Source organism: Anoplophora glabripennis, unplaced genomic scaffold (assembly GCF_000390285.2).
Source record: "Anoplophora glabripennis isolate ALB-LARVAE unplaced genomic scaffold, Agla_2.0 scaffold1273, whole genome shotgun sequence".
Lineage (NCBI taxonomy): Eukaryota > Metazoa > Arthropoda > Insecta > Coleoptera > Cerambycidae > Anoplophora > Anoplophora glabripennis.
In genome coordinates, this window is record NW_019417376.1 from 72715 (window position 1) to 87153 (window position 14439).

The 14439-nt window shown below is 45.0% G+C and overlaps 1 protein-coding gene across 1 annotated transcript; it reads left to right on the forward strand.

Moving 5' to 3' along the window:
• Window positions 1–1721: 1721 nt before the first annotated feature.
• Window positions 1722–2897, forward strand: LOC108914050. The gene has a single exon (XM_018719746.1). The coding sequence runs from the start codon at window positions 1722–1724 to the stop codon at window positions 2895–2897; it is 1176 nt and encodes a 391-aa protein (XP_018575262.1).
• The last annotated feature ends 11542 nt before the right edge of the window (window positions 2898–14439 follow it).

The following is a 14439-nucleotide window of genomic DNA, read 5'->3' on the forward strand; positions in this document are numbered from 1 at the left end:
CGAATAGTTCTCTGAACTCCACCATGTCGGCCCATATTTGGCATAAAACTTCCTTAAATAATATTAAATGTGTTACAATTACAAATTAGAAACCTATCTATTATTCAAAATAATAATAATAATACCAGTTTCCCGTAACCGTTAATCAACGCGTTGAAATGTTTTTGAATTCGGTAGTTGTCTATTTGCCTTTGAGCTTTCAATGCATTACATCGTGCTTCTCCATAAATTAAGTGCATATCACAATATTCTGTAAATAGTATACTCCATAACTAGGTATTTTAAAAATATTATAACAATTGTCAATTGTTGTGTAATATGATTTGAAGTGCCTAATAATTGAGAATTGCGGGGTGATTCGGCAACGTGGACTCGCCGCGGAGACATCGAAGCCGAGCTTCGAGCCCCACGTCGAGCGCCATATCGTGAATTATGATCGTTTGGATGGGTTTCCTCAACATGGGTCCGCGGTGGAGACAAAAGGAGTTCAAATTGAGCCTCACTTTGGACGCCAGGTCGCACTAGGTTCTCAAACGACTGTGGTCTGTGGTGGATATGGCCTACAGACGTGGTGTCTAGGACACGAGCTCGTGGGGGATATCTCGACGACGATGGTCGAGCCCCACGTCGGGCGCCGTGTCGGGTTAGACTTTCTAAATAGGGACCACTTAGGCGGTGATCGAATGTTTTGGGGAAATCATGAGAGTAGACGGGCGATGTACCAGAATTACTTAGATGAAAAGAACCGGCTACGTCACCTACGACATAGTCGTCTAAGGGGTGTTCGCATGCTATGGCACCCGAACGAGATGCGCATTGCTCCCGCTGGGTACTATTTCGTAAAAATGCTGACTGTACTGTATCGCCGGTGTCAACGGCTCCACGTTCCGGGACACCCGATATCGGAGGTAGGCCGACACCGGGGCGGACCGCGAACCGTGGTCGGGCTCATGGGATTCTCCGGACCCTACCAGTTGGTACGTAGGTATAACCTCGTCCCGAGTATCTGTGGGTGACCCACTTCGTGGTAACTCTTGCGTGCTACTCGTCTTCGTGAGTGCGTGAAGGGTGGTCGAGGTGGTATCAGTAATCCGCGTAGCAGCGGACCTCAACGCATACGGCGCTGTGGCTGCGCCGCACTATGTATCATTTTTTTTTGTTTGTACAAAAATCAAATATCTTGACTCAGAGAGTAGATAAAAATATGACCCTGGTTGCAAATGAGAGCTGAATGGATGTAGAATATGGAAAAAATATGACTGAGACGATTTTTTTTCTATATGACCTTCGAATGACTAGGCAAAGTCTATGCAACCCAAAAATTTTATGGATTTTTCTAATTATATCGGTCCTAATTCTCTTAAAATTTATTCCAATGCACACGATTTTGCACAATTTGGCACGGCAATTCCAAATCTGGCGTCAAAAATGTTCTATCATTTTTCTAACGCTAGCAAAGTCTCTCCAAAGTCGATATTATTTTCAAACTGCTTTTTGACACTGTTAAAGCAAGAAAATTATTCACAAATTAAAGATTAATGATCAACCTGGGTTTCTGTTTTTTATTTTACAAATAAATGTCCAATAAACACACTGTAGAAGGTAAGCAGTGACTTATAGATACATTTTTTTTTATTAACGACGAAAAAAATTTCAAAATTGATAGATACAATCTATACAATTGATGGGTATAACCAAAATTTTATTGTTTATAGTCGCGAATGTTGAAATCGTCAGGGAAACTGACCAAGGGTCGGAGAAAACATCCCTCCTCGCAGCCCTCCGACCTCTTCTGTGAACAACCCTCAATAGTTAACGAAGTTTCGCCGCGTATCGCTACCACCGCGACTACCGCGACGCAAACAGAACTCGCGTTCGACGAGGATCCGTTCTACTATTCGGAAGTAGAAGAACTTTACCAAGACAATAACCGCGAGTGCAACGCTGTACGCGAAAGAACCTTGCCGCGTCAAGTGTACCTCGACGAAAAGACTAAAGAAGCCCTTATCGACACCAGTGCACAGGACAACTACGTGCGTGCCGATCAAGTGCCCATTGACAATAAGCCCATCGTGCGCGAAATGGAGCTCGCTTGTGCCGCAAAGACAATACCGGAAAAAGACTTTCCAGATGTCAATAACTTGCTGCCACCCGAGGCACCACTAAATAAAAATCAAAACGCCGTTAAGCAAATTCCTTGCCAAAATGTATTTGACGAGATCAAGCAAGCCGCTTCTCGATCATTTGTGCTGCATCGCCCGGACTACAGTAAACCGTTTACTCTGCAAAATGACGCAAGCCAAACTGGACTTGGCGCCGTATTATTCCAAACCGATGATAACGAAGTTAAGAAGATTATCTCCTACGCCAGTGCGACGTTGACGAGTACTGAACAGAAGTACCACATCAACGAGATAGAGACCCTAGCTGTTGTATGGGCCATCAAGAAGTATACGCATTACTTAGAGGACTTACCCTTTATTCTGCGGACGGACAGTCGCTCTCTGCTATGGTTGGAGAAGAATAAAGATGGTAAAAGCAAATTTACTCGATGGTCGCTCTTGTTACAAACCTACAAGTTTCATCTCGAACACTGCCCTGGGAAAAGCAATCAACTTCGAGATTATCTAAGTCGTTATCCGGAAGCTACCTTAGAAAAATACCTCCCCGACGTAGATCAATTGTTACCACCGGAAAAACGGAAAGTAAATCAAATCGCCGCCAAGCAGATAAAATGTTTAGACATTTCCCCCACGCTTCGTGAAGCCCAGGAAGAGGAATATCTGAAGAACTGTCTAGTCTGCGCAAGGAAGAAAGCTAACCAATTTAAGGCACCCGTGCCAAAGAAACCACAAATTTCGCCGGGACCTTTCCTAATAAAAAATCTCAACCCTTAGGGACCCTATCCAGAGAACCACCGAAAACGAGTTCGTTTAAAATAATCGATTTTGAGTTTTAGCCTTGACAACCCAATTTCGATTACCCCAATTACGACAAATCAGTATACATATAGATGACGTGCGCCCCGCACCACTAGTAAACTTAGACGAAGATGCCCAGTCCGAATGCTCTACAAGTTCCTCAACTGGACCTCTAGGCAGCGGTAGCTCCCGTAGTCGCCAGTCAGAAGCCAAGGATCACACAGGGTTGAAATCCGCTGGTTTGGATGGACTTCCTGCCGATAGCGACGCTTCCCGATCCCAGAGCCTGATATCCTACCCGGACGCTATAGCTTCGGTTGTACCTGATCGGAGGAAGAAGAGACGTTCGCGAATGGTAATCATCGATACGGATTAGGTAATATATATGTGTAGCGATATATCACGTCAAATTCAAGTCAATCAGTAACGCCGGAACGTATAGTCAGATATTCTGTATAAAATTTTTTTTTAAACGGGTGAAAATTACCGTTCGCCGTTTGCTCTACTTTGTAAATATTAGTTTTAATAATTATTTAGATTTTAAGATGTTGTGTGAACCAGACAGGGTAAAAAAAAATGTAAAAAAAGAAGGGGGGTGTTGTAGACCGAAGGGCTACGATGCAAATGAACGAAACAAAATCGAAATTTGCGTTCGCCATTATTCTACGGCTAGAAATTGGCCTCAATGATTTGGGATCGAGGGGGATTATCCCTCTTTATCCTGCCTCATCTCGTGTAGGCCTGGACAGCCTTCGTAGGTGGGCCCCATCCGTCGTCTACCCCGACCGCAAATGCGGCCGGTGTAGGCGCTTTGTGGGACCTCCTTTTGTCCTGGCTGGGCCCTGCCGACTAGGGCCCTTTCTTCTGGCGCTCTTCTTGTTTCGCCGGCTCGTCTGTGTAAACCCCCGGGGTTGGTGTCATGTTTATGTGTGGTATGATTGGGTAGGGTAGTGTGGCTATGCAGTCTGGGATGCGCTTTGCTAAGGTGGCCCTTAGGCTAGCGCGGGAGGCGAGGAGTAAGGAGGGTATGGGGGGGCGTGTATGTGTGTGTCTGTCGTTGTCTTTGTTTCTTGATCCTGGCGGTTTCTGAAACAGAAAAGGTTAGCAGGCAGGGGGGGATGTCTGGGTGGTCACCCAGGGTCAAAAAGTTGGTGTCTAGGTCTTTGTGTTTGTCGGTCATGTCGGGTACGTAGTCAACGGCTTGCCTGAGGAGGGGATTGTCATGTCTAGCGGCTACGTCAAACCGTTTCTCCGCGTTTTGTCTTATTGTCTGTGTAACGTTTGTGTATTGTAAGTCTCGTAATATGTCAGTTGTTTCTTACGTACCAGGGCGCGTCGGTGGCCGTGCGGAGGGCTATGTTTTCCACAGCCTGTAGTGACTTCAAATGGCTTTTTGCCGCGTGACCCCACGCCGTGGAGGCGTAGGTTAGCTGCGGTTGAAGTACCACCTTGATAAGCGATCGCTTATTCCTTAAACTGAGGGTGTTTCCACCTTTGAGTAAGGGATAGAGCCTAGCCCTGGTGGTCTTCGCTCGCGCCACCGTCTCCACGATGTGCGGTTTCCACGTGAGACGCTGGTCCATCGTCACGCCCAGGTATCGTGTTTGTCGTTCCCAGGAGATGGGCTCCTGGGATAGTGTCAGTCTGTCGAGGTTTTGTGGGATTTTTCATTTGGATCTTCAAGATGTCCTCCTGGTCCGGTAGGGCCTGAACTAGGACCAAGGGCATTTCTTGTTTATTTTGCCTGCTCGCCATGCGGTGCACTATTGCGCCGGGGAACCCTTGTCGTGCGAGGTCGAGTTGGACCTCACTTGGTGGAACGCCCGCGGGTATTCCACGTATCACCACCCTCAGCGTTTTATCTTCGCTGAGGGTGAAGGTGTGGTACTCCTCGCCTCTGTCCACGAGTATTTTTGTGAGCTGTCTGTGGTCTGTGGGTGTGGCGGGGTAGATGGCTACCCCGTCTTTCGTGAGCTTGGCTTTAGTGTAGTCGATTTTTTGTGTGTTTAATAGTTGACAGATTTGTGTCCAGCGCTCTTTGCCTACGCAAGATTACTGGGGGGATTTTTTGTTGTGTGCTAGTGGTCTGTTTTGGTTTATTTGCTGTGTTTTGTTTCGTGTTTGTGGTCTGTTTCTGTGTTTTTTGTTGGGTACTGGTTGGGGTGTGTGTGGGCGTGTGTTTGTAGTGTTTAGTGTTTTTTGGTCTGGTTTTTTGTGTTGGGGGGCTTCGTCCTCGCTCGAGGACTCTTTCAAGTCCTTTTTGCGCTTGTCTGTAAGTGAGGGTGTGGGTGTGTGTGTATTGCGTGCATTTTGTGTATTGTCGTGTGTTTGTTTGTTTAGTAGTTTATCTAATTTGTCGTGTAATCGTAGTGTTTTCGTCAGATTGTTTTAGCGTTATTTGCATGTCGGCAATTTGTTTTGTCAATGTCTGTATTTGTAGGCTTTGTCTGTCGTTTTGTTCTGTCAATTCGCGTATTTGTCGTCTCAGTGACTTATTTTCGTGTTTTTGTTGCTGCAATTTGTCATATAAGTCAGCTTTTTTCGTGGTGTTTGGTGAGTCTGAAGAGGTGGTGGAGGCCCTTAAAGAGGACCTCTCACTGGTCGCGTCGTCGTCCATGTCGTGGTCAGAGTCCGTCATGTTAGTCTTGGTATGTGTGTTTGGGTGTGTATGTGTTTGTGTGTATGTATTGATCGCGTTAGGGGTTTCCCTTACGGGGGCGTACGTGATGTTTTGTGTTTTTTGTCTGTCAGTTATGTCGTTTGTCTTAGTCACAATAATGGTGAAAATAATTGGTACACAATAAAATAAAAATCACTTAAGAAAATATAAAGGGACTTACCCGTTTTAACCGGGCTGGTGTGTGGGGCTTCCACTTCACGTTCACTCGTTGCTACTTCACTGCACAAATACGTCCGCACAGGTCGGCTGCTCACTCGGAACTCGACTGGGGAAGTGATGAAATTTGCGTTTTATACCACTTTTATATTTATACTGAAGCCTTCAGCCAATCAGATGCCAGTATTCTGTTCCTCGCCGAGGCCGGGACCAATCAGAATCGAGCATCGAAACCCTCAGTTTACTTTTGTTGTTTTTGATGAAATCTTCTAGAAAGTTCTAAAAAGATGATGAAATCTGATGAAATATTGCAAAGCATGATGTCACGATTGCAAATACGCAATAGTTTAGGGAAATTCACCCTTAATGACGTAAAATTTCTAAATAAAAGGGCTGGTTTTTCAGTAATGAAATCAGTTCATCGCCGAAGTCCTTTAGTTCAATACTAAGTTTTCAACTAAGTTCTTTTCAAACAAATCACAAGTTAGTCTTCATCCTCAAGTACGGGATATAGTGATATAAATCTACAAAAGTAACATTGTGGTGATTGCTCTAAATCAGTTCATCGCCGAAGTTCAATGGCTCCATTCTTAGTTTACAACCAAGTTCTTCACAATTAGTTACAAGTTAGTCTTCATCCGCAAGTACGGGAAATAAAGTGAATTAAACCTACAAAGTGACATTGTGGTGATTGCTCCGAGTCTTACCAGTCTTCGACATACAAAGTGCTCGTTAAATTGTCTAATTACCTTCAGTAATTAAAGAGTTGGATCGGAACTCAAACCGACAAAGTTTTTTAGTACAGTTTTTCGGAAAAGCCGAAAGGATTATACAGAGGATTACATAAAAAGTGGTTAATAAGTTTAGTAACGTTCATTTTCATATACCTAGTACTCTTTTTTCTACGGTCTGGTAGTTTGGATTTGTTGTTTCCTGGATATTCTTTGCAGAAATTATTCCAGCGAATCACTATTACTTATTGTTGTTAGATTAATAGGTTTTTAACAGTGTTAATCTCATTGCCATTTTTCTCTTCTAGAAAAATATTATTTGTACAGTGTTGTAATATATTTTGTACCTTTTCTTAAGCTTGTTTTTTCTGAAGAAAACCTTCACGAGTTTTTTAATAATAATAATAAAAAATTGAATAATTTTTCAAAATCAAATTTTACTTTTCGCACATAACCTCAGAAATATATTTTCTGAATAAATTTGTTTTTAATGTTTTTTTCAAAAAAAAACTGAAAATAATTTTTTGAAATTCACAAAGGAACTTAGTCCTTTATTTTTCAAGGAAAATATTTTTGCATAAATTATTTTTCCAACTTACCTTCAAGATCAGAAAGGATTCACAGTCAACTCTTATATACATACCTTACCTAGATTTAAGAGGAATCCGGTTAGAAAATTAAAGTTTGTAGATTCACTTCAAAATTTACTGGCGCCTGACATAAACTTTTAAATTTTTTTTTTAAATTTAAATTTCTTTTTGAATCATCTCCCACTTTCCTCAATTTTTCTAAATTTTGATATTGCTCGGGCATTACTTTCATTTCTTCGGATGAGATAGACCCCAACACCTACGAAACTGGTGTAAATATAAAGCGTAACGTTGACAATCTTAGGCCAATCAGTAGATCATTAAACAGTGATTTTGTGACAAAAATACTAGTAGCAAACGGACTGTTCCATCACGTAAAAGACAGTCTGTAGATATATGCTTATATGTTTGCTACTCCAATTTACCATGAATTAATTTTTTATAAACATTTCTATATAAAAAAGCAATTTTTTAGTTTTTTGCTTATAAAACCTAAACTAACGAAGCAATTTGAATTCTATGACAATTCTATGAACAGACAATTTGTAGAGAATCGAAATACGATCAATCGCATCGATCAACTTCACGAACGTGAAGTTGATCGATGCGATCGGATAATTAGAAACGAAGAAAACCCGGAAAATGTAGAATTCTGTACTGCGCCATTTTTTAAGTTGTAGAGCTGACCTTGTGCACAAAAGTAGTGAATTATATGTACTTTAAGCGTCCACAAAGCAGGCGGTGTCGGACCATTTTGGCACAATTGCAATTGGAATTTTTTGGTGAATTTTGCAAAGTTTCTGGATGCGAATAGTGGGAGATGAGGGGCAGTGGATATACAGGGTGTCCCGAAATTAATGCAACAAAATTTGGTCACAGATTCTTAAGACAAATTTAGGGGACCCGTATTTTTTATTTTTGTGGCCCCCTCTTTCGGAGTATACAGGGGTTTTATGACATGTGGAATCTGATGGTGCTCCGTTTTTTGCGGGGAACCCCCTTAAGACAATTTTTCGTGGGTCCCCTTGTCTTTGGAGCTAAAAAATTTGGTCGCATATTTAAATTTCTTAAAAATTATTAGTCTACTAGAAAGCCATTAAATTTAGAAACTTTTTGTCTATACTTTTTTCGTAAAACACAATATTTTCGAGAAAAATGTCAAAATGTGATCGAATGCATATCATGATTCGCCATTTTCCTCAAAAACATTGCGTTTTACGAAAAAAATATCAAAAGACAAAAAAGTTTCTAAATTCGATGGCTTTCTAGCTAACTAATAATTGAAAAAAAAAATCAAATTTGCAACTAAATTTTTCTGGGCCCACGAAAAAGTGTCTTAAGGGGGTTTCCACATGTCATAAAACCTCTGTGTACCAAATTTAGTAAATCTCGTACAACATGATTTTGAGATATAAAAAAGACTTCTTAGGGGCAGATTTCAGGGGGCTGTAACTCCGAAAGAGGGGGCCAGTTGGCAAAAAGAAAAAATACGGGTCCCCTNTTAAGACAAATTTAGGGGACCCGTATTTTTTATTTTTGTGGCCCCCTCTTTCGGAGTATACAGGGGTTTTATGACATGTGGAATCTGATGGTGCTCCGTTTTTTGCGGGGAACCCCCTTAAGACAATTTTTCGTGGGTCCCCTTGTCTTTGGAGCTAAAAAATTTGGTCGCATATTTAAATTTCTTAAAAATTATTAGTCTACTAGAAAGCCATTAAATTTAGAAACTTTTTGTCTATACTTTTTTCGTAAAACACAATATTTTCGAGAAAAATGTCAAAATGTGATCGAATGCATATCATGATTCGCCATTTTCCTCAAAAACATTGCGTTTTACGAAAAAAATATCAAAAGACAAAAAAGTTTCTAAATTCGATGGCTTTCTAGCTAACTAATAATTGAAAAAAAAAATCAAATTTGCAACTAAATTTTTCTGGGCCCACGAAAAAGTGTCTTAAGGGGGTTTCCACATGTCATAAAACCTCTGTGTACCAAATTTAGTAAATCTCGTACAACATGATTTTGAGATATAAAAAAGACTTCTTAGGGGCAGATTTCAGGGGGCTGTAACTCCGAAAGAGGGGGCCAGTTGGCAAAAAGAAAAAATACGGTCCCCTAAATTTACCTTAAGAATCTATGACCAAATTTTGTTGCATGAATTTCGGGAGACCATGTATAGGTATACCTACAATGTTGAATATTGTTAGGTATAGTCATATGAGTAACTAAATAAGAGGGTTTTATTCTGTGTATTCTGTCGACGGCAGTGGCAGAGTACCGCCAACTGTAAGTGGTGCAGCAAACGACACACTCGTCATTATTCCATGGCTAGAAATTGGCCTCAATGATTTGGGATCGAGGGGGATTATCCCTCTTTATCCTGCCTCATCTCGTGTAGGCCTGGATAGCCTTCGTAGGTGGGCCCCATCCGTCGTCTACTCCGACCGCAAATGCTGCCGGTGTAGGCGCTTTGTGGGACCTCCTTTTGTCCTGGCTGGGCCCTACCGGCTAGGCCCCTTTCTTCTGGCGCTCTTCTTGCTTCGCCGGCTCGTCTGTGCAAACCCCGGGGGTGGTGTCATGTTTATGGTTGGGTAGGGTGTGCGGCTATGCAGCCTGGGATGCGCTTTGCTAAGGTGGTGCGTTAGGCTAGCGCGGGAACGGAGAAGTAAGGAGTGTGTGTGTGTGTGTGTGTGTGTGCGTGTGCGTGTGCGTGTGCGTGTGCGTGTGGGTGTGCGTGTGGGTGTGGGTGTGGGTGTGGGTGTGCGTATGCGTGTGCGTGTGCGGGTGCGGGTGTGCGTGTGCGCGTGTGTGCGTATGTGTGTGTGCGGGCGCGCGGGCGTGCGCGTGCGGTTGCGCGTGTGTGTGTGTGTGGGTGGGCTTGTGTGCGTGTGTGTGTGTGGGTGCGTGTGTGTGTGTGGGTGCGTGTGTGTGTGTGCGCGCGTGCGTGCGTGCGTGTGTGTGTGTGTGAGTGTGTGTGTGTGTCGTTGTCTTCGTTTTTTGATCCTGGCAGTCTCTGAAAAAGAAAAGGTTAGCGGGCAGAGGGGGGGGGATGTCGTTGGGGTGGTCACCCAGGGTCAAAAAGTTAGTGTCTAGGTCTTTTGTGTTTATCGGTCACGTCGGGTACGTAGTCAACGGCTTGCCTGAGGAGGGGATTGTCATGTCTAGCGGCTACGTCAAATCGTTTCTCCGCGTTTTGTCTTATTGTCTGTGTAGCGTTTGTGTATTGTAAGTCTCGTAATATGTCAGTGTTTCTTACGTACCAGGGCGCGTCGGTGGCCGTGCGGAGGGCTATGTTTTCCACAGCCTGTAATGACTTTAAGTGGCTTTTTGCCGCGTGACCCCACGCCGTGGAGGCGTAGGTTAGCTGCGGTTGAAGTACCACCTTGATAAGCGTTCGCTTATTCCTTAAACTGAGGGTGTTTCCACCTTTGAGTAAGGGATAGAGCCTAGCCCTGGTGGTCTTCGCTCGCGCCACCGTCTCCACGATGTGCGGTTTCCACGTGAGACGCTGGTCCATCGTCACGCCCAGGTATCGTGTTTGTCGTTCCCAGGAGATGGGCTCCTGGGATAGTGTCAGTCTGTCGAGGTTTTGTGGGATTTTTCGTTTGGTAAAAAGGATAGCCGAACTTTTGTTGGGATTAATTTTGACTTTCCACCTGTTGCACCAGGTTTCAAGTTGGTCTAAGGAGTTTTGGAGGAGGGAGACGGAATATCTAGGATCTACGGATTGGGATGTGATTGTCAGGTCGTCGGCGTATAAGTATATGTTGGTGTTGGGGGGATGTGGGATGTCGGAGTTGTAAATGGTGTATAGGTGTGGGGACAGGACGGTGCCCTGGGGGACACCGGCCTCCATGGGACGGGTGGTGGAAAGCAAATCTTGGATTTGGATGCGGAATTTTCGGTGGTGTAGATAGGATTTTATGAGTTTGGTAAAGGATACGGGATATTGGTTGGTGAGCATTGTCATCAATAGGCCTTCATGCCAAACCGTATCGAAGACCTTTGCGACGTCCAGGAAGACAGCACCACTTTACTGTCCCCTGTTGAAGGCCGCCGTGATGTGCTCGGTAAGGCGAAGGATTTGGAGTTCAGTGGAGTGATTGGGTCAGAAGGCGAACTGCTCGTCTGGAATGACTTGCAGTTCTTGGGAGTGGGTTCTTAGACGGGTTAGGATAATTTTTTCTACCACTTTGCTCATAGCCGGGAGCAGGCTAATGGGCCGGTAGTTGGATGGGATGGTGTGATCTTTGTTGGGTTTTGGGATAAGGATTATGTTTGCTGTTTTCCAGCGGGTAGGGAAGTGTCTTAGTCTGAGTGTCGCGTTTGTTATGTTTAGTAGGGCCATGAGGCCCTTGTGTGGTAGTCGTTTAAGTGTCGTGTTATGTATATTGTCGGGTCCGGGGGCTTTTCTGTTTTTAAGGCTGCATATTGTCAGGCTTAGTTCGTCAGGTGTTGCGATTATGTCATTGTCTGGCTCTCTGTCGATGCGTCGGGCCACGCGCTCCGCCACTTTCTCGAACCCCTCGTCTTCGTCGGGCAGCTGAGGCAGTCTACACTGCAGTTCCAGGCTGTCGGCAAAAGCCTCTGCCTTTTCCTGGTTCATGTAAACCACCCCCACACTACCGTGGATTGGAGGAATTTTACGGCGAGCGGTCTGTCGCAGGGCCCTCTGCGTTTTCCAGAGGCTGTTGTCTTGTGGATCCAGCGACTCCAGGTGCCTAGCCCAGTTATCCTGGGCCAGTTCATCCAGAGCCGCCTTCACCCGTCTGTTAAGTACGTTTAAGTCATGTCTGTGTCGGGGGAGGCGGGTGCGGGTGGCAAGCCGTTTCGCACGTCGTCTGTCACGTATTAAGTTTTTTATGTCATCGGGGAGGGTGCCCCGGGGGTTTGTCAGTCGGGGGACAATAGTCTCCGTCGTAGTCTGAGTCAGGGCGTTTTTAATGTCAGTCTCAAGGGAGAGGATTGCCGCCTCCAGATCATGGGTGGTTTCGATGACTGGGAGCGCCATGTTTCCTTGCATTACTGTTCGGAAACGCTCCCAGTCAGTGAACCTCCTCGTGAAGGTGCCTTCATATCTCTGTCTTCGCCCCAGATCCAGAAATATTGGATTGTGGGCGGAAGACCCTTCGTATTGGGTGGATATTTGGGCATTTAACGGTATAGATTTTAAGAGGGCAATGTCGATGACGTCGGGGCGTCCTACGGGTCCGTAATGTGTCGGTTCTGTCGGTCCGAGTATCGTCAAGTCGTCGTGTCTGTCTTGGTAATTCAGCAGGACGCGACCTCTTGTGGTCGTCGTCCCGCTGTGCCATATGGGGGACTTCGCGTTGAAGTCCCCGATGGCAATTGTCTGGGGCCAGGAAAGGATTTTGTCTAAGTCATTGTCAAGTAGTGGTAGTCTGGGTGGGTGGTAACAGGACACCACCGCAACGTCTCCATGCCGTAGCGATCTCACCGCTATCGCCACGGCCTCTGTGTTTTGAGTTTGGAGCCGCTGCAGCGGATAGTGGTCGATGCACTTCTTTACTATGAGTGCAACACCACCCCCGTTACGGTTTCTGTCATGTCTGTATATGTCATAGTCAGGGATGGAGGTACGGGATGCCTCGCTGAGGTAGGTCTCCTGGACAGCCATAACGTCTATGTTTAGACGGTTCAAGATGTCCACGAGTTCCGTTTTTTTGGCCCGGAACCCGTCAAGGTTCCAGGACGAAATTCTCAGCGGGAAGGGTTGGGAAGGCCGACGAGCCATTAGAAGTCGAATAATTTTTGCATATTCGACACCATGGTCGTCAGCTGGACGCAGAAGTCCTGAAGACGCTTTGTTGCGTCAATCAGGATCGCCGCGCCCGGTTGGGAGGGTGTCGTGTCTGTGTGTGCATGTGGTGAGGTGTTGTGTTTTTGTTTTTGTGTTTTGTTTTTTTTCTGGTCATGTCAGCGTATGTGAGTCCTGGGGTTGTGTTTGGGGTGGGTAGGAGGGGCTGTCTGTGTGTTTGTGTAGTGTTTTGTGTCGTGTGTGTGTTTGTGTTTTGTGTTTTTAGCTTTGGGGTACTGAGGGCACCCCATATAGCTGGCGGGGTGTGGCCCTGCGCAATTTGCACACCTGGCGGGCGTGTCTTTGGCCTTTTAGCAGACGTGCGTGCTGTTGTTTTCGCCACATTTTACACACTTTGGTTCAGCTGTGCACCGGGTCTAGCCGTGGCCGAACCGCTGGCACCGGTAGCACTGTGAGCACTAGGAGTAGGGGCATTTCCTGTTTATTTTGACGGCTCGCCATGCGGTGCACTATTGCGCCGGGGAACCCTTGTCGTGCGAGGTCGAGTTGGACCTCACTTGGCGAAACACCCGCAGGTATTCCGCGTATCACCACCCTCAGCGTTTTTTCTTCGCTGAGGGTGAAGGTGTGGTACTCCTCGCCTTTGTCTGTCAGTGTCTTTGTCAATAGTCTGTGGTCATTAGGTGTGTTTGGGTATATGGCTATACCGTCTTTAGTCAATTTGGCTTTTGTGTAGTTAATGTTAAGTGTCGTGAGTATTTTTTGTACTTGCGTCCACCGTTCTTGCTTTCGCAAGATTACCGGGGGGACTTGTTTGGTTTTGTCTGTCTGTTTTTGTGTGTTTTGTGGGGTATTTTGTAGGGCGCTTGTGGAGGGTGTAGGTGTCGGGGGGCGCGTGTTTGGTGTTTGTGGTCGTGTTTTGTTTGTTTTGTCTGATTTTTTAAGTCTGGGGGCTTCGTCCTCGCTAGAGGATTCCGCTGTGTGTTTTTTGCGTTTCTCTGTGCGTGTGTGTGTGGGGTGTGTGTGTGGGTGGGGGGGGGGTGTGCCTGTCTGGGGTATATTGTCTGTCAGTTGTTTGTTGATGAGTTTGTCGAGTTTTTGGTGTAATTTAGTGGTGTTTTCGTCCGAAAGTTTAATTGTTTTTTGCAAATCGACGATTTGCTGTCATGGTTAGTATTTGTTGGTATTGTTGGGTGTTTAGTTCTGTGAGTTCGTGTATTTGTTGTTTAGCGTCTCGTTTTCATGTTTTTGTGTTAGTAGCTGTATGTATAAATCTGTTTTAGTGGTCATGTTTTTTGGTGAAGGGGAGACCCTTGAAAAGGGTCTTTCGCTGTCTGTATCGTCCATGTATATGTATATGTTCTCCTCGTTTTCCGAATCCGACATTTTGTGCGTGTGTGTGTGTGAGGGCGTGTACGTGTTAGTCGTGTGGGGATGCCCCCTTTCGGAGGCGTACGTGTCTTTTGGTGTATTTGTCTGTCTGGTATATTGTTTGTAGGGGGTCACAATTTTAAAGAAATGTATTCTAAAGTAATGCAAATAACTTATAAATAAGTAAAAGTGGGACTTACCTGAGCATAAC

Excerpts from the sequence above, each read along its gene's own strand:
- LOC108914050 (XM_018719746.1), top strand. The coding sequence starts at position 1,722 with ATGTTGAAATCGTCAGGGAAACTGACCAAGGGTCGGAGAAAACATCCC.